The 19,508-nt window shown below is 38.1% G+C and overlaps 1 protein-coding gene across 2 annotated transcripts; it reads left to right on the plus strand.

The window, feature by feature from the left end:
- The first annotated feature begins 6,119 nt into the window (after positions 1 to 6,119).
- On the plus strand, positions 6,120 to 12,632 carry LOC111461951 (amidase 1-like). Of its 2 annotated transcripts, none has more exons than XM_023105591.1 (9): positions 6,120 to 6,344; positions 6,659 to 6,811; positions 7,522 to 7,646; positions 7,738 to 7,863; positions 8,918 to 9,100; positions 10,904 to 11,057; positions 11,167 to 11,338; positions 12,122 to 12,256; positions 12,339 to 12,632. In XM_023105591.1, exons 1-9 carry the CDS (start codon positions 6,238 to 6,240, stop codon positions 12,477 to 12,479), a joined length of 1,296 nt encoding a protein of 431 aa, XP_022961359.1. In that variant the 5' UTR covers positions 6,120 to 6,237; the 3' UTR covers positions 12,480 to 12,632. The 2 variants fall into 2 exon arrangements, with proteins under 2 accessions (XP_022961359.1, XP_022961361.1); XM_023105593.1 differs by having other exon boundaries at positions 10,910 to 11,057.
- Positions 12,633 to 19,508: the final 6,876 nt, after the last annotated feature.

The following is a 19,508-nucleotide window of genomic DNA, read 5'->3' on the forward strand; positions in this document are numbered from 1 at the left end:
TAGTTCGTAAATAATGTCGTGGACTTAAACATTTGTAAAAACCCATTTCAATTAAAAGTAAATATAAAAAAAAAATAGCGGAAATTAAATGGCAAGTTAAAAAAACAATGAAAATGTCATAATTTGACTATGAAACACAACGGTCCTAGCTTTGGTTCCATGACCTTCATAGTGACGCTATCATTTGTACAAGGGCGTCTTACCTTTTTACCTAAAAAAGAGGCAGCATGTGACTTGAGTATTTAAAATTACTCATTAAGTATTTCTTAAAAATATCATGGCATGCCCTTGGGCTTCACTTTCCGGGAGGCAGAGTTGGATATGTAGTACTTTCTTATACATGGCTCACACACACGCACATGGACCCACCAGTCTAGCGCACGCTCATATACGTACCTTGATATGATAAGGAATCACTAGAAGGGGAGTAAGATTCGGATTACCTTGTTGATCGAATATCTCAAGGCAATAACATTGTTTTGAGATTCGAATCACTCCACAAGCAAGATCGATCATGTCTAGCTTGAAGGATTCTTGTTGATCAAATATCTCAAGGCAAGAACACTTGATTGAGATTCGAATCACTCCACCAGCAAGATTGATCATGTCGAGCTTGAATGATTCTACATGCAACCTAAACAACATACAATTGCAAAGAAAGTTAACCATTGGCTAAATAAAAGCACAAATGCTTCTTTTACTGTATTTTCCAAGTCTTCTTACAAATGCAAAATACATGGTTTTATATAGCCTCAAAATGAAACTACTGAAGACATTCCAAGAGTTGTAACATTCATACTTAATGATCATAATTAACCATTATGTAAATGTAACCTAAAGTAAATTAAAAGTCTTAAAATACATTAATGGAATACAATAACTCTAAATTACTCTAAATTGTAATCCACCCAAAATTTAAAACATGAAACTTCATTCTTCTTCAATGTGGCATGAATCGAAATATCTTTTGATAATTTCAACAATATTTTCTTCACATCTTCATTGAAGCATATTGTATGATTGATGTCTCTTGGTTCATACCATACCTCCTAGGCTTGGCTCGTCAGACTAGGTCACAGTTGCACTATTGGATGCTACGAAGGGAAATGACCCACATAATATCATGGTAAACATAAATATCGTAAGGTACGTGTAACACCCCAAAAATAAAGGAAAGCCACCTATGTAAGACCCAAAGGATCCAAGGAAGGAAATTATAAGGCTTAAGCAAGGAAAGGGGTCTTAGTATGTCATTTCTATACCCTAAGAAGTAATCTTAAGGACGTGAGACCTTTGGAGAAGGATTGGGAATGAAAGCCTAAGCGAAAAGGATGAAAAGGTCATTTTACCAATTATCAAGGATCTTTTCGGATTTTTAATTCCTTATCTAGAATGAATTTTAAGATGCTCAAGAAGGGACAAATGACCAAAAAGGGATGAAGACTGTTTAGGAAAATTATGGATTTTTTGAGAAAATAATAATAAAATATTCTGAAAGTGGCAAATTACCAAAATACCCTTGAAGTTAAGGATAATTACGGATGTGACATTCTGCTAAAAAATCAGAACCTTCACCGTGCCTTCTACACAAAATCCTTCGAATCTCAACTCTCCGCCGTTGGATCTCCTCCAAACTTGTATATAATCCAGAACACTCACGGATCGTCACATCCAACGACTAGGATTCAAAACCAAAGTCGGTGAGGCTCTGATCGGAGTAGATATTTCCGACGGATTTTTTAGAAAATCCAATCGACAATTCACAACGATTCTAGAGCTCTCAATATCGGTTTAAGTTTCTCTTATAAATTCTGAAGTTGGGGCAATAGTTTGGATCAAGAATCGAGCAAGGTTGAGCTCCTAGTCGTTGGCAATAAGCGTTTATATTTTAGGTCTCATACTCTCGGGTTTCTTCCAAATTCCAGAGCAATTCTTCACCATTTCCTTTCAAACTTGTTCTCATAACTTCTAAACAAGATTACCCACAAGTTCTATGAAGGAATAGAGTCTTGAAATTGCCCAGAAACCATTCCCCCAATCCAATCCTCGGTTAAAGAGCTTCAAGGAAAACTCAAAATTCCAATTCGAGGATACACAAGAATTCGCCGATCAAGGACGATCCCAATAAGTTTATGCACCTCGAAAGAATATTTCCATAGAAGACCAAGAAGAGAAATAACCTCATAAACGTGCCCAATTGAAGAAAATCCGTTTTGGGTTCAAATTGGGGGTAAATGTCGAATTCCTATCTATGACCTCTTTTCCTTCAAATTAAGGATCCCTTCAACTTCATAGGAAGAAGTCGAGTAACTTTGCTGAAGGAATCGAGAGCTGAAACGTCATAGAACAAGATACCCAAGAGATAAAAAATCGGAGGTGTCGAGTAACTTGCAGACTGAGAGTGGTTTCTCAAAATTAAGATCCCACACTCAAAGTCGTTCCTCCAAACCAATTCCTTTATCTTGAGTGCAGAATAAGGAAGAGGTTTTGTGAAGAAATCGGGCCTCGAAAACCCCTAGAATCGGCTACCCAATAAGAAATCCTCTATTTTTACTCCGGCGAGAAATCATATTTTGGACGAATTTTGGAAGCGAATATCTTAGGCTACAATCCATGAAAAGGTAGGAAAGCAATCCCTAGCTCTTCCTTGTAACACCATCTTTAAGTTTCATGAAGAAATCGAGGGGAGAAACGGCATGATCAGAGCTGGGGAGGGCGAGTTTCAGACGGCGGTGCTATATGTCGGCTGCGTCTTCTTCCCATTTGGAGGAAGAAGACGATGATGTGGCCGCTTCAATTGAACCGACCATGTCAACCCAAAACTTGACCTTCCCTCGGATTTTCTCAATTTTAACCCCTTTCCAAACCGTTTCTCATGAAAAACTTTATGGTTTCAGAAAGTAGATACAATGAGAAGTCTGTGGAAGGAAATTTGAGGTAATTAGGATACCGAAAGCTCAAGAACGAAGGTCCCAAACGTCGACAACAAGGTAAGTAGCCACCTTGGACTTTTTGTTAAGGAATACTTGTAGAAATCGCTTGGATTTCCATATGAGCCCCCAAGTATGAACTAAGGATACATGAAAGAAAAACCCTAGGAACCGTGAGTTAAGGCCTTGAACCGAACAAATTGCTCGGGATTTAGGTAACGTTAAAATAACCCACTAGATGAACTCTGCTGCCTATGAAATTTTAATAGTGAGTATATTATAGCATTTTAAGGTTAAATGTGAAATTTGGTGGTTATTGGATAAGGATAAGTAGGCAAACCAAGAAATAGTGCAAAATGACCATAATGCCCCTAAGGAAGACTACCTACAGTTCATGACCTAGATGACCTCAAAATTCTATGAAACTCTGTAGTAGATCTTATTTTATGATTTTTGATGATATGGTGAAGTTTGAAAGTTATTAGAATACGTTAAGTAGCAAAACCAAGAATTATGGGTAAAATGACCAAAATGCCCTTAGGACTGACTACTTATGGAAATTCAAGGTCTATACGTGCTCCAAATGATTTGCTACTTCTTATGAAGTCGATTATGAAGAACATGAAGATATGTTTGAGGTCTCAAGTTGATTGGAGCAAGTTTGGAACCTAAACCAAGTTAGGACCCAAGAAACACCTAAAGGAAACACCACAAGTATCAAGACTCTTCTAGAACCCTCTAATGAACTCCCTAGTAATCTATGATCTTTTAGAACAACTTACGCTCAGATGGGTTCATATGGTTACAAATATAAGTTACAACTTATGCCTCAAGGAATTAAGGACCTTAGAAACTTTCAAGATTAAGAACTAAGAACAACAACACACCAGCTTTACAACTACCCAAGTAAGAAGAATGCTAGGTACCACTCAAGGACGAAGGACCAAGGTCCCCAAACTCAGAAACTCAAGAATGCTAGGTAATACTCTAGTCATGTCCAAAGTAACTCATGACGTCCCACCAAACGGTGCACAAGAATTCCTCTTCTAGGTAGGATGCCCTGCACCATGTTTCCTTTGCAGGATGTCATGCCTCAAGTTTTCCTCACCTAGAAGAGATGCCCTGCAGACTTGCAGGATGCCATGTTCAAGTATGCATCGAACAAGTGACCTTTATGGTCTATTAAGGGGACTAATCTAAGGTCACAAAGGAATAAGAAGAGAGTAAGTTACCTTAGCCACAAATCAAGAACCTCCTAAGACCTCCCACGGTACAACATGCTCATGACTTAGACTACACTGCTTGGAACGCATGAAGCCTTGAGCGTAAGTAAGCAGACTGTATTATAGGGCAAGCCCTTGATGCAGTATTAAGACTACATCGCTTGGAACATAAGAAGTCTTGGATGTAAGTTTTCAGACTATGCCGCTTGGAACGCATGAAACCTTGGGCATAGGTTAAGTAGACTGTATTATAGGGCAAGCCCTTGATGCAGTATTAAGACTACATCGCTTGGAACGTAAGAAGCCTTGGATGTAGGTTTTCAGACTATGCCGCTTGAAACGCATGAAACCTTGGGCATAGGTTAAGAAGACTGTATCGAAAGGCAAGCCCTAAGATACGGTAAGACTACGTCGCTTGGAACGCATGAAGCCTTGGACGTAGGTTAAGGCTGTGTCGCTTGGAACGCATGAAGTCTTGGACACAGGATTGTCAGGTGCATGTTTAGTGCCATAAATCCTAGGGGGAGTGTCTTGGAGAACAAACCAAGAACAGAACAAGAACCTAGAAAGTACCAAGAACACGAGAAAGATCAAAGACTAGAACATAGATCAAGATCTTAGTTCTAAGGACAAGAACTAGGAATAAAGGATCGAGAACCAAGAACAAAAATTATAGTACTAAGGTTCTTAAAGGAAAACCAAGGTTTTAGAATTCAAGGACCAAGGTCCTCCAGAAAGATCCAGATAAGAACCCCAAGTCAAGAACAAGAATTTGAGGGCCTAAATAGTTACAATAAGAAAAAGACAAGAACAAAGAATGTGGTACCCTAGCATATCAAGGACACGATTAAGAGCCTACTACTTACTGAGTCTTCTTGTACTCATTTCTTATTCTCCATTTTTTTCAGATGATAAGGAGTTGGTCGAGGTCGGGAGCGGACTCTGGAGCAGGTGCCATAGACTAACCTCACCCGTCGTTCCTCAACCCTTTTGTCTTAAAGTGTTTTGTATTCTAACTATTATTTTGTGTTTTAACTAGTATGCTGTGTTTTGAATACTTACGTATAAACTCTATTTTGATATAATGTTTTAAATTTCTTTGTTTTATTTTGCGAAAAATATATCCACCTTTTTGAGTCATCGAGTCAGCTCGGTCCTTACAGTACGTGTTCATACTAAACATATTAGGAAAGTATTTGATGCACGTATCATATAATCATAAAAGCACGACATGTGCAGATGCCATAGGACACACATCATCTAATCAAGCCAACAGTAAAACCATTTACTTGGTTCCCGTGAGACGTTCGTTTAAAGATACTCATTGAAATCTCATTCTACCGTAAACCTAATTTGTATATATCTCCAAACAATTTAAATTAGCTAAAAATTAGCAATACTAACTTTAAGCGTGTCAAAAATGCCTCCCAAAGAGTAAAAAATTGTAGAAAATAGTCTGAAGGTATTAGACCCGAGTCGGATGTTGTTGGATGAAAGTGTCCCACAGGATAATTTAGGGACTGGTCATGGGTTTATAATCTAAGAATACACTCTCCGTTGGTACGAGGTCTTTTGGGAAAGCCCAAAGCAAAGCCATGAAAACTTATGCTCAAAGTGGACAATATCATACCATTGTGGAGAGCTAGAGGTGTCAAAAAATGGAGAGGAACAATAGCTGGAAACGGCTGCTAATACCCCGTACACTGAGGAGTTGGAAACGACTAGGTATCTGTCCGAGGAGGGACTCATGTCTGATTAGCTAGTTGGTGAGACAATAACTTATCATGGCGATGACCAGTAGCTGGTCGGAGAGGATGATCAGCCACACTGATTTTTTAAGGTTCAAGTGTATTTTTATTCATCCCGATAAAAAAATACTTTTATTTATTTATTTATTTATTAATTTAACATTTTATTTTCATAGAATCCGTTATTTTCAAATATAATTTTTGGGCATTTCAGTAACCATTTTTTTAATTCAGCTCTCTTCCTCTTTCATTGTCCTGGTCTTCTCTGCAACTTCCAGCCATTATTAGGGTTTTCGGGGTGGATTTGGATCAGGGAGGCCGATCTCAGGTCTTGCAATGGCTGTGCAGGATCATGGAGCTTTCATAGAGAAATTCATCCTGCAACAGAGCTCCCCGTCCGATCCACTTCCCTTGACTGGCCTTACTTTCGCTGTTAAAGACATGTAAGTTTTCGATTCTTTACTCTTTGGTGATTAAAAGGTTGTGAAATGTGAAATATCTGTATGAGTATTCATGAAAGAATCAAAAGATTTCATGAAGGTTTTGGTGATGACAGGTTTTGAAATCTTGTAGATATTGGTTTTAGATCGAAACTGTTTGTTAGTGTGTGCAAGTCGAAGCTTAGTTCGATAAAATAATTCTTGGTTCTGTGTTTATATTAGTATCTTGGTCCTTGAATTATCAACGTCACAGTTTTTCTACAATGAATTTGGGGTATTATAGTCAAACTTCTCACATTGGGATTTGAACCAAACAGATTTGATATGGAGGGATATGTAACTGGTTTTGGAAATCCTGAATGGCTAAGGACTCACCCACCTGCCAATCAAACAGCACCAGCCGTGTTGGCTATCCTAAGAGGAGGAGCCACTTGCATCGGCAAGACTATCATGGATGAAATGGCCTTCAGGTAACAAGAAAACGTACCCTTTACCTTTTTTCCCGTTAGCTTTCATTTTTTTCAATTGATAACAAACAAACAATCCATAAGCTTTGCCACTTGGGATACAGGGGATAATAATTACTCTTTTGAGCTGCACGTCAATTCTATAATTGTGTTAACATAGTGGGTAATAAACTTGACTGAGTAGAGTCAGTTACTAACTGAAGAGAATTATTAGTAAAAATAAGAGATTTGGTAGTAGTTGACCAATTGTGGACAATTTGTGATTGTGGACCAAGTTTTATGCTTTTATTTGATTAAGAAGATTGTTAGTGGTTCTTGACGAGAAAGTTTAGGAAGCTAGTTAGTGTTTTCTCCCCTATAAATAGATACATGACAACTACAACAACAAACAGAATTGAAAACCTAAACAGACTTAATGTTTCTTTGTTCCAAAAAATCTCACCTCTCAAATTTTTTTTTTTTGCTTCTTTTATTTGTTTTGTCATATTGGGATCGTGGGTCAATTCCAACAAAGACTTAATTCTTATCATCTTTTTCAATCAGACAGCTCTGCATTAAAATTGGTTAAAACATGAACGTGAACCAATTGATTTTTATCAGGTTTCTAAATGGTAATTGAAATGCTTTGACCAAATCATTCATCCGAACACGCAGGCTTTTGAGTGAGTCTTTATGTTAGTGGAATCACTAATTTGATAATCATATTTTGTCAGTATAAGTGGGGAAAACTTTCATTATGGCACACCCCGAAACCCATATGCATCAGATCGTATACCTGGAGGATCTTCCAGCGGCTCTGCTGTTGCTGTTGGTGCAAAGCTTGTGGATTTCTCCTTAGGCAAGTTCTTAGTTCCAAGACGTTGAATAATTTCTGATTCCATGCCTTGTACTGGGTAAAATATTGTAAAAGACCTTACCTAGATTTGTAGGAACCGATACTGGAGGTAGCGTAAGAGTGCCTGCTTCTTATTGTGGAATTCTTGGATTCCGGCCTTCACATGGTGTGGTCTCTACATCTGGAGTAATACCCATGACGCAGAGCTTCGATACAGTAGGTAATGTGCAATGTCTCATTGTCACTTTGTCCACCTCTTCTTTCGTAGATTTTTTTTTTCCTACTAAGGCCCTTTGGATATTGTCATGCAAAGTTGTTATTGTTTCCTTTTTCTCTTCACTTATTACTTTTAAATTTTATAAGTAAAAGGTCCTTTGACTAATATTTGTGAAAATCCAATACTGCATAATTTGTTGAAGATTGTTGGGAGAGGAGTCCCATATCGGTTAATTAAGGAATTGATTATGGGTTTATAAATAAGGAATACATATTCATTGGTACGAGACCTTTTGAGGAAACCAAAAGCAAAACCATGAGAGCATAGGTTCAAAGTGAATAATATCGAGACCTTTTGAGGAAACCAAAAGCAAAACCATGAGAGCATAGGTTCAAAGTGAATAATATCATACCATTCTGGAGAGTCATGGTCATGGTTTCTAGCATGGTATCAGAGTCAATCTCTTAACTTAGCCATGTCAATAGAATCCTCAAATGTCGAACAAAGAAGTTGTGAGCCTCGAAGGTGTAGTAAAAAAGTGACTCAAGTGTCGAACAAAGGGTGTTTTTTGTTTGAGGGCTCCAAAGGACTCCAAAGAAGGAGTCAAGCCTCGATAAAGGAGAGGCTATTCGAGGGCTCCATAAGCCTCAGGGGAGACTCTATGGTGTACTTTGTTCCAGAGGAGGATTGTTGAGAGAGGAGTCCCACATCGGCTAATCAAGGAGTTGATTAGGGTTTATAAGCAAGGAATCATCTTCATTGGTATGAGGCCTTTTGAGAAACTAAAAGCAAAACCATGAGAGCTTATGCTCAAAGTGGACAATATTGATTTCTAACATCATTGTTATGATGATGGCCATGTTTCTCATGATTTTGCATATAGATGATCAATATGATGTTGATTGGTAGCAGAGCCATTGGTTGCTTATAAATAGAATAGAGCTCATAGCTAAACAAATATTATCTATTGGAACATGTCATCTCTTTCCTTCAACATTAACCATGTTCCTGCCATGTTAAAAAGGTACATTTCTTTGACACCATCTTCTCATTTTAGGTTGGTTTGCCATCGATTCTGCCGTATTCAAAAGAGTAGGTCGGCTGCTGCTGCAAGAGCCAGAGGTTGAACACTACAAGCCTACGCAGGTGCTGATTGCAGAAGATTGTTTCAAGCTCTCAAGCATTCCTAGTGAGCGATTGACACAAGCTTTTGTTAATTCAGTGAAGAAGCTATTTGGTGGTAAGCCTGACACCGTTATTTTGTTTTTTTGATTAGTACCATGCTTTCATTGAGGATGAATGAAAAAAATACATGGGCATACAAAAAAAAAATAGTTCAGAAAGTGAGGAGCCAAGCTAAACTAAAAAGGGACTCCAATCAAGCATAATAAGGCCTAAAGTGTAATTATGAAAGTTTTTGAACACCAAGCCCAAAGAGAGACATTAAACCTAACAAGGGGCTAATTCTCCTAGAGAACTCATTAACCCATTAGCATTCTATTGTTTCTCTCAAGCCAAAGGCTTCATAAAACTGCACAACAATGGGGCAATGAGTATCAGTTATTGCAAAGGTTATGGTCTTGAGGAATGGATATTTGATATTGGTTAGTGAATGAATCAGGACTTGATTTTCTTCTCATTCTTTCAGAGAGAACTCATTTGCGATCTGGCTTCTTATTTGAAATATTTGGACTGTAGCCTTTTTGGCACATTCAACAAAAGGTCGATTTAGAGCCAAAGGTTTGCAAGCGGCTAAGAAACACTTCTTTATTGAATTAACAAAACCCTTTGTTAGTTATTTATCTATGAGTTATCTTTGTAACCAAATATAGTAGGGTTAGATTTATTAAAAAATGACGTGTCTGTGAGTCAATAAGCTTGACTTGTACATGATTTATTCTTTGCACGATCTATTAATAGCAGAGTATTTATAGGTGAAGTTATTAATCATGGAGATGGAGCATTTGTAGGAGAAGTTATTAGTAGTGGAACATTTCTAGAAATATTAGTCCTGGAACAATTTTAGGAGAAATCACTGGTAGTGGAGCATTTCTAAGAGAGGTTATTAGTTGTGGAGCATTTTTACGAGAAGAATTGTTAGTGCTTCTTCCCTTTAAATAGCCTACGTTCTATTCACAACAAAAATTTACTCTCCCCTCGAGTTATCGTGTTATTTTTTTTTTCGCTTCTTTTTGTTTCGATTATTTGTTTCAATGTGCTTCGATCGGATGTCAAAACCATCATCTAGTATCAGACCTAGGATGCCGAAACAAATCCCGTCATCGCATAAAGTCATTGGGGGAGATGTGACGACGATACAGAACAGGAAGGAGAGGAGTGTAACGCTCACATACCCGTTACTCACAAAGAGTAACTATGTAGCGTGATCGATAAACATGCGTGTTAATTTGTTAGCACATGGTGTGTGGGTCGCCATCAAACATGGTGACAATATCGAGGAGCACAAGGACAAGATGACTCTTGTTGCCATCTACCAAGCAGTCGCGGAGGATGTCCTTCTCATGTTGGCAGAGAAAGACTCGACAAAGGCAGCATGGGAAACACCGCAAACAATGCATATGGGTGTATAATGGGTCAAGGAAGCAAAAGTGCAGATTTTGATGGGTGATTTCAAGGCTATCCGCATGAAAGACGGTTAGTCGGTGAACGACTTTACCATGAAGTTAACGATGATCGTCAACGGTATCTACTTGTTAAGAGACAAGGTGGAGGAGATCTCCTTCATCAAGAAGTTCCTCCAAGCTGTCTCCGAGATCATACAAATTGTTGCCTCCATTGAGTAGTCAACAACCTCAAGAACATGTCGGTTAAGGAGGTCGACAACCTTAAGAAAAAATGTTAACTAATTTGGAGTTCATCTGTGCTTTCAGATATAAATTTTCAATTGGGATGGATGATTACTTATGTAAAACTTCAACTACAGGCCATCTTATAAAATAGGCCTTGGGAATACTTGAATTCATCTCTGCTTTCGAATATAAATTTTCAATTGTTATGTACAATTACTAACTTGAGCCTTCAACTGCAGACCATCTTATAAAACAGATTAGCATCGGGAGTTATGTTGAGGACAAAGTTCCAAGTTTGAAGCATTTCATGATTGAAGAAAACGATGGCTATAAGCATATCATTCCATCCTTAGCTGCTCTTGTGAGGTCTAAGGTATTGCTTCAGAGGTATTGATCTTTGGATGAACTGCTACTCAAATTCTGTCGAGATAATTGATTGTGATGTATAATTGTGTTGAATTAAATGATGATCTTCACCCTCTTTTTATGCTTGTAGGCATGAGTTCAAAATCAATCACGGAGAATGGGTTAGGTCCTATAGTTCTCATTTGGGCCCAGGAAAATCAGAACGAATATCAGAATACATCAGGGTGGCAACGGATGAAAATACTGATCTAAGTCGCTCCGTTCAAATTGAACTGCGTGTAGCTCTTGCTGCTCTTCTTGAAGTATTATCTCTCTCTCACACACACAATTTACTAAAATTTTAAACTGAAATAATTCCAACTTAAAAATATTTGCATTTTGATTTCTACTGTTAACTTCTGTTGCTTTTTGTGTGGAAAAAACTCCCAATGACTAAATATGTGTTCTACGAGACGAATTGAATTAATTTTAATCAGGAATATTAATGGTAGCTATCTGTAATTTTGTCGGACTTTTTCTTTTGTGGTCAGGAGGGAGTTAGGGTAGGAAGAATTTTAGTTTAGTTTGTTGAAGATCGTTAGGAGAGGAGTCCCAAGTCTGTTAATTCACGGGTTGATCATGGGTTTATACGAGGCATTATGGAGAAACCAAAAGCAAAATCATAAGAGCTTATGTTCAAAGTGAACAATATCATACTATTGTGAAGAGTCGTGATTTCTAACCTGGTGTCAGAGTCATACCCTTAACTTAGCCATGTCAATAGATTCCTTAAATGTCAAACAAAGAAGTTGAGAGTTTCTAATGTGTAGTCAAAAGTGACTCGAGTGCCAAAGTGAAGGTGTAGTCAAAAGTGACTCAAGTGTCGAACAAATGGTTTTCTTTGGATGGGGGCTCTAGAGAAGGAGTCGAGTCTCAATTAAGGGGAGGTTGTTCGAAGGCTCCATAGATCTCAGGGGAAGCTCTATGGTATACTTTGTTCGAGGGGAGGATTGTTGAGATTTGTTGGGGGAGTCCCACGTTAGCTAATTAAGGAATGATCATGAGTTTATAAGTAATGAATACATATTGTCCTACTTTCATTTCAGGATTTTGGAGTTCTTGTAATTCCTACAGTCCCAGGTCCCCCTCCGAAACTAAGAACAGACATCTCGGAGCTACACGACTTTCGTGCAAAGGCTTTCAGTTTGCTCTCCATTGCTTCGGTCTCCGGAATCTGCCAAGTTCTCTCTCACTCTTTCTCTCTCTCTCTTGAAAGTTAAAGCAACCATATTGATGTATTTCTTGCCACCAACTAATGTGCAGGCTACCATACCTCTAGGACTGTACAACGGCCTTCCTGTGTCTATATCTTTGCTAGCAAAACATGGTTCAGATGGGTTTTTGCTCAATGTTGTTGACACTCTTTACAGCACTCTAAAACAAGAAGTTGAGGCAAGCTACTAAGAAGTTGAGGGATTATCCACCGAATAATGTGAGAGATTTGATTTTTCATCCTTTCATGTATTCTTTGTATGATCATGTATTGTTTGTATGATTATGAATCAAGTTTTCTTTTTCTAGCAAGTTAGATTGTGGAATGAAATATTTGATCATGTATTCTTGGTATTTACCGCTAGAAGATATTGTCTGTTTTGGGCTTTCCCTTCCGGTCTTCCCCTCAAAGCTTTAAAACGCGTATGGTAGGAGAAGGTTTCCACACCCTTATAAATGGTGTTTTGATCTCCTCCCAGATCCACCACTAGCAGACATTCTCTTCTTTGGGCCTCTGCGTATGCTTGGGGAAGGTTTTCACATCCTTTATTGTCTTCTTTGGGCTTCCGCGTATGCTTGGGGAAGGTTTTACACCCTTATAAATGGTATTTTGTTCTCCTCCCAGATCCACCGCTAGCCGATATTGTCCTTTTTTGGGGAAGGTTTTCACACCCTTTATTGTCTTCTTTGGGCCTCTGCGTATGCTTGGGGAAGGTTTCCACACCCTTATAAATGGTGTTTTGTTCTCCTCCAGATCCACCACTGATATTGTCCTATTTGTTTGTTCTCCTCCAGATCTACCACTAGCAGATATTATCCTATTTGGGCTTCCCTTTAAGGCTTAAAAAACACTAGCCGATATTGTCCTATTTGGGAGGCTTCTGATATTGTCCTGTTTGGGAGGCTTCCGATATTGTCCTGTTTGGGAGGCTTCCCTTTAAGGCTTTAAAAATAGTAGCAGATATCCTAGGGAGGTGTTTTGTTCTCCTCCAAATCCACCAGATATTGTCTTATTTGGGCTTCCCTTTAAGGCTTTAAAAACGTGTATGCTAGGGGAAGGTTTCCACACTCTTATAAATGATGTTTTGTTATCCTCCCCAACCAATGTGGGACATCACAATCCACCCCCTTCAGGGCCCAGCGTCCTCGTTGACACTTGTTTCTTTCTCCAATCGATGTGGGACCGCTACCAAATCTACCCCCTTTCGGGGCCTAGCATCCTTATTGGCACACCGCCTCGTGTCTACCCTCCTTCGGGGAATAGCGAGAAGGTTGACACATCATCCGATGTCTAGCTTTGATTCCATTTGTAACGGCCTAGATTCACCGTTAGCAGATATTGTCCCCTTTCGAGCTTCCCCTCAAGGATTTAAAACGCGATATGTTAGGGGAAAGTTTCTATACCCTTATAAATGGTGTTTTGTTCTCTCCAACCAAGGTGGGAAATCACAATATTGGGGCGTACATTGAACTCGACAACTCGAACCGACTCAACCTGAATTATAGGAGTTGGGTTGGGTTATATAACATTTCGAGTTGAGTTGAGCTAGTTTTCTGGAACTAAATATAGCATTTCGAGTTTAGTTGGGTTAGTTTTCTCGAACAGAATGTGTAAAATAGGTTTACAATCGTAAGAAATCAAATTGAAGTCGATAAAATTAAAATCTAACTTGTAACTATGATTTTGACTTTTTGAGTTAGAAAACACGGATTCGATCTCCAATAAATACGCCTACATACGAATTTCAAACAATTAATTTCATCGATTATAGAAAAAGATAAACACATTCAAAGTAGGGCTTCTTGAATTTTTACTTATTTTTTACCTTATTTAAAAATAAATTTTCAATCATTTTCTCTAATTTCTTTTGTGATCAGACAATAAAAAATCAGACAACGACAGAGCGGTCTGTGATAGATTGATCGACGTCCGAAGAACGCTCAACCGAAGGAATGAGTCACAAGACAAGGTTCATTCTCAGCCCCTACGTCAGACGACATTTTCGGGGACTAGCCCATTACTCGACGAAGACTATTGTTCGGTCCTCTTTCACCCAAGTACTCGGATACATACAAAAACGATATTCTTGAACCGATTAATCATACCTTTGCTTCTTCCTCAATTCATAACTGATTTAAGTGATTCAAAAGTTTCGGTCAATAGAGAATATTATTCTAAGCAACTTCTGAAAGATATTTGACTGAAAAATGCAACGAACATAAGGGGCAAAAAAGTCATTTTTCAAAATTTAAGGAAATTTTAAAATTTTTAAAAAAAGTTTAGATTTTTTAAAATACATTTTGAAAATGGAAAATTACCAAAAATATCTTTGGAATTTAAAATATTTACGAAAAATGCCACTGCTAAAAAAGTTTGATATGCTATTAGTGAAGCGCCCCGTTTGGATCTTCTCCAAACTTGGATAGCCTCTAGAAGATGCAAACCTCGTCACATCCAATGGTTAGAAATTGAAAATGAAGTAAGTTGTGTCAATTGATATAAACATTACAAGTAAGTTGATCGTTCACGAGTTGTTCTTAATTATAGCTGGGTCAAAAGTCTTTTTTACCCCTGTAATTATACTTTTCACCTTAAGTACCAATCATAAACTAAGTCCCTCTCGAGCCAGTGAGAGAGTGAGATCCCATCGTTCAAGTTTCGAAATTAGTACTTAAAAAAACTCTTGATCTATTTACCGTAGATTGGAAGGAGTGAATTTTATCTCATGAAATTATGTTCTTAGTTCCCTCTTTGGTCATGTTCCCAAAATATTAGGCATATTGAATCAACTAAAAAAAAAGTTATCTCACTCATGTAAATCAAAAGACAAGCCAACACAGGCTCGAGTTCATAACTCATTATAGATTAAATTGAAGTCACGTATAATCATCTTGTGAAATATTAATCTTCTCCGTTAATGAATTTATAAAAAAGATTAAATATTTCATGGTCTAGTTTTATAAAGACTCATTGTATAGGATACCCTACTCACATATCTCCACATGAATAAGTTGAATCAAATCATTCGTAACAATCAAAGTGGATCATATCAATCGAGTTACAAGGACGAGACACTCAATTTTATCCATATACTATACACTTTTATTACTTGAACATGATTATCTTATATATCGACGACATATTGCTCAAGATTACATTAATAACCTTAACTCTAACACCCTATTCTTAACTTTGTTCATCTAGACATCGTGAAGCTGTACTAACTCTAGCACCCTATTCTTGACTTTGTTCATCTAGACATCGTGAAGCTGCACTAACTCTAACACCCTATTCTTAACTTTGTTCATCTAGTCATCGTGAAGCTGTACTAACTCTAGCACCCTATTCTTAACTTTGTTCATCTAGACATCGTGAAGCTGTACTAACTCTAGCACCCTATTCTTAACTTTGTTCATCTAGTCATCGTGAAGCTGTACTAACTCTAGCACCCTATTCTTAACTTTGTTCATCTAGTCATCTTGAAGCTGTACTAACTCTAGCACCCTATTCTTAACTTTGTTCATCTAGACATCGTGAAGCTGTACTAACTCTAGCACCCTATTCTTAACTTTGTTCATCTAGACATCGTGAAGCTGTACTAACTCTAGCACCCTATTCTTAACTTTGTTCATCTAGACATCGTGAAGCTGTACTAACTCTAGCACCCTATTCTTAACTTTGTTCATCTAGTCATCGTGAAGCTGTACTAACTCTAGCACCCTATTCTTAACTTTGTTCATCTAGTAATCGTGAAGGTGTACTAACTCTAGCACCCTATTCTTCACTTTGTTGATCTAGACATCGTGAAGGTGTACTAACTCTAGCACCCTATTTTTCACTTTGTTCACCTAGACATCGTGAAGGTGTACTAACTCTAGCACCCTATTCTTAACTTTGTTCACCTAGTCATCGTGAAGCTGTACTAACTCTAGCACCCTATTCTTAACTTTGATCATCTAGACATCGTGAAGCTGTACTAACTCTAGCACCCTATTCTTAACTTTGATCATCTAGACATCGTGAAGCTGTACTAACCCTAGAACCCTATTCTTGACTTTGTTCAGCTAGACATCGTGAAGGTGTACTAACTCTAGCACCCTATTCTTAACTTTGTTCACCTAGTCATCGTGAAGCTGTACTAACTCTAGCACCCTATTCTTAACTTTGATCATCTAGACATCGTGAAGCTGTACTAACTCTAGCACCCTATTCTTAACTTTGATCATCTAGACATCGTGAAGCTGTACTAACCCTAGAACCCTATTCTTGACTTTGTTCAGCTAGACATCGTGAAGCAGTACTAACTCTAGCACCCTATTCTGAACTTTGTTCATCTAGTCATCGTAAAGCTGTACTAACTCTAGCACCCTATTCTTAACTTTGTTCATATAGTCATCGTGAAGGTGTACTAACTCTAGCACTCTATTCTTAACTTTGTTGATCGCGACATCGTGATGGTGTACTAACTCTAGCACCCTATTCTTAACTTTGTTCACCTAGTCATCGTGAAGCTGTACTAACTCTAGCACCCTATTCTTAACTTTGATCATCTAGACATCGTGAAGCTGTACTAACCCTAGAACCCTATTCTTGACTTTGTGCATCTAGACATCGTGAAGCTGTACTAACTCTATTACCCTATTCTTAACTTTGTTCATTTAGTCATCGTGAAGCTGTACTAACTCTAGCACCCTATTCTTAACTTTGTTGATCTAGACATCGTGAAGGTGTACTAACTCTAGCACCCTATTCTTAACTTTGTTGATCTAGACATCGTGAAGGTGTACTAACTCTAGCACCCTATTCTTAACTTTGTTCACCAAGACATCGTGAAGTTGTACTAACTCTAGCACCCTCTTCTTAACTTTGTTCATATAGTCATCGTGAAGCTGTACTAACTCTAGCACCCTATTCTTAACTTTCATCATCTAGAAATCGTGAAGCTGTACTAACCCTAGAACCCTATTCTTGACTTTGTTCATCTAGACATCGTGAAGCTGTACTAACTCTATTACCCTATTCTTAACTTTGTTCATTTAGTCATCGTGAAGCTGTACTAACTCTAGCACCCTATTCTTAACTTTGTTGATCTAGACATCGTGAAGGTGTACTAACTCTAGCACCCTATTCTTAACTTTGTTCACCTAGTCATCGTGAAGCTGTACTAACTCTAGCACCTTATTCTTCACTTTGTTCACCTAGACATCGTGAAGGTGTACTAACTCTAGCACCCTATTCTTAACTTTGTTCATCTAGTCATCGTGAAGCTGTACTAACTCTAGCACCTTATTCTTCACTTTGTTCACCTAGACATCGTGAAGGTGTACTAACTCTAGCACCCTATTCTTAACTTTGTTCACCTAGTCATCGTGAAGCTGTACTAACTCTTGCACCCTATTATTAACTTTGATCAACTAGACATTGTGAAGCTGTACTAACTCTAGCACCCTATTCTTGACTTTGTTGATCTAGACATCGTGAAGCTGTACTAATCTAGCACCCTATTCTTAACTTTGTTCATATAGTCATCGTGAAGGTGTACTAACTCTAGCACTCTATTCTTAACTTTGATCATCTAGACATCGTGAAGCTGTACTAACTCTATTACCCTATTCTTAACTTTGTTCATTTAGTCATCGTGAAGCTGTACTAACTCTAGCACCCTATTCTTAACTTTGTTGATCTAGACATCGTGAAGGTGTACTAACTCTAGCACCCTATTCTTAACTTCGTTCACCTAGACATCGTGAAGTTGTACTAACTCTAGCACCCTATTCTTAACTTTGTTCATATAGTCATCGTGAAGCTGTACTAACTCTAGCACCCTATTCTTAACTTTGTTCATCTAGACAGCGTGAAGCTATACTAACTCTAGCACCCTATTCTTAACTTTGTTCACCTAGACATCGTGAAGCTGTACTAACTCTAGCACCCTATTCTTAACTTTGTTCATCTAGACATCGTGAAGCTGTACTAACTCTAGCACCCTATTCTTAACTTTGATCATCTAGACATCGTGAAGCTGTACTAACTCTAGCACCCTATTCTTAACTTTGATCAACTAGACATTGTGAAGCTGTACTAACTCTAGCACCCTATTCTTGACTTTGTTGATCTAGACATCGTGAAGCTGTACTAATCTAGCACCCTATTCTTAACTTTGTTCATATAGTCATCGTGAAGCTGTACTAACTCTAGCACCTTATTCTTCACTTTGTTCATCTAGACATCGTGAAGGTGTACTAACTCTAGCACCCTATTCTTAACTTTGTTCATCTAGTCATCGTGAAGTTGTACTAACTCTAGCACCCTATTCTTAACTTTGTTCATCTAGACAGCGTGAAGCTATACTAACTCTAGCACCCTATTCTTAACTTTGTTCATCTAGACAGCGTGAAGCTATACTAACTCTAGCACCCTATTCTTAACTTTGTTCATCTAGACAGCGTGAAGCTATACTAACTCTAGCACCCTATTCTTAACTTTGTTCATCTAGACATCGTGAAGCTGTACTAACTCTAGCACCCTATTCTTAACTTTGTTCATCTAGACATCGTGAAGCTTTACTAACTCTATTACCCTATTCTTAACTTTGTTCATTTAGTAATCGTGAAGTTGTACTAACTCTAGCACCCTATTCTTCACTTTGTTCATATAGTCATCGTGAAGCTGTACTAACTCTAGCACCTTATTCTTCACTTTGTTCACATAGACATCGTGAAGGTGTACTAACTCTAGCACCCTATTCTTAACTTTGTTCACCTAGACATCGTGAAGCTGTACTAACTCTAGCACCCTATTCTTAACTTTGATCAACTAGACATTGTGAAGCTTATTCTTCACTTTGTTCACCTAGACATCGTGAAGGTGTACTAACTCTAGCACCCTATTCTTAACTTTGTTCACCTAGTCATCGTGAAGCTGTACTAACTCTTGCACCCTATTATTAACTTTGATCATCTAGACATCGTGAAGCTGTACTAACCCTAGAACCCTATTCTTGACTTTGTTCATCTAGACATCGTGAAGCTGTACTAACTCTAGCACCCTATTCTACACTTTGTTCATCTAGTCATCGTAAAGCTATACTAACTCTAGCACCCTATTCTTAACTTTGTTCATATAGTCATCGTGAAGGTGTACTAACTCTAGCACTCTATTCTTAACTTTGTTGATCTAGACATCGTGAAGGTGTACTAACTCTAGCACCCTATTCTTAA

This window comes from Cucurbita moschata, unplaced genomic scaffold, assembly GCF_002738365.1.
Source record: "Cucurbita moschata cultivar Rifu unplaced genomic scaffold, Cmos_1.0 Cmo_Scf00026, whole genome shotgun sequence".
NCBI classification, from domain to species: domain Eukaryota; kingdom Viridiplantae; phylum Streptophyta; class Magnoliopsida; order Cucurbitales; family Cucurbitaceae; genus Cucurbita; species Cucurbita moschata.

Excerpts from the sequence above, each read along its gene's own strand:
- LOC111461951 (XM_023105591.1), top strand. The coding sequence starts at position 6,238 with ATGGCTGTGCAGGATCATGGAGCTTTCATAGAGAAATTCATCCTGCAA. Across the intron at positions 7,647-7,737 it reads GCTTGTGGATTTCTCCTTAG|GAACCGATACTGGAGGTAGC; the intron begins GCAAGTTCTTAG and ends CTAGATTTGTAG. Across the intron at positions 9,101-10,903 it reads AGTGAAGAAGCTATTTGGTG|CTGCAGACCATCTTATAAAA; the intron begins GTAAGCCTGACA and ends TTGAGCCTTCAA.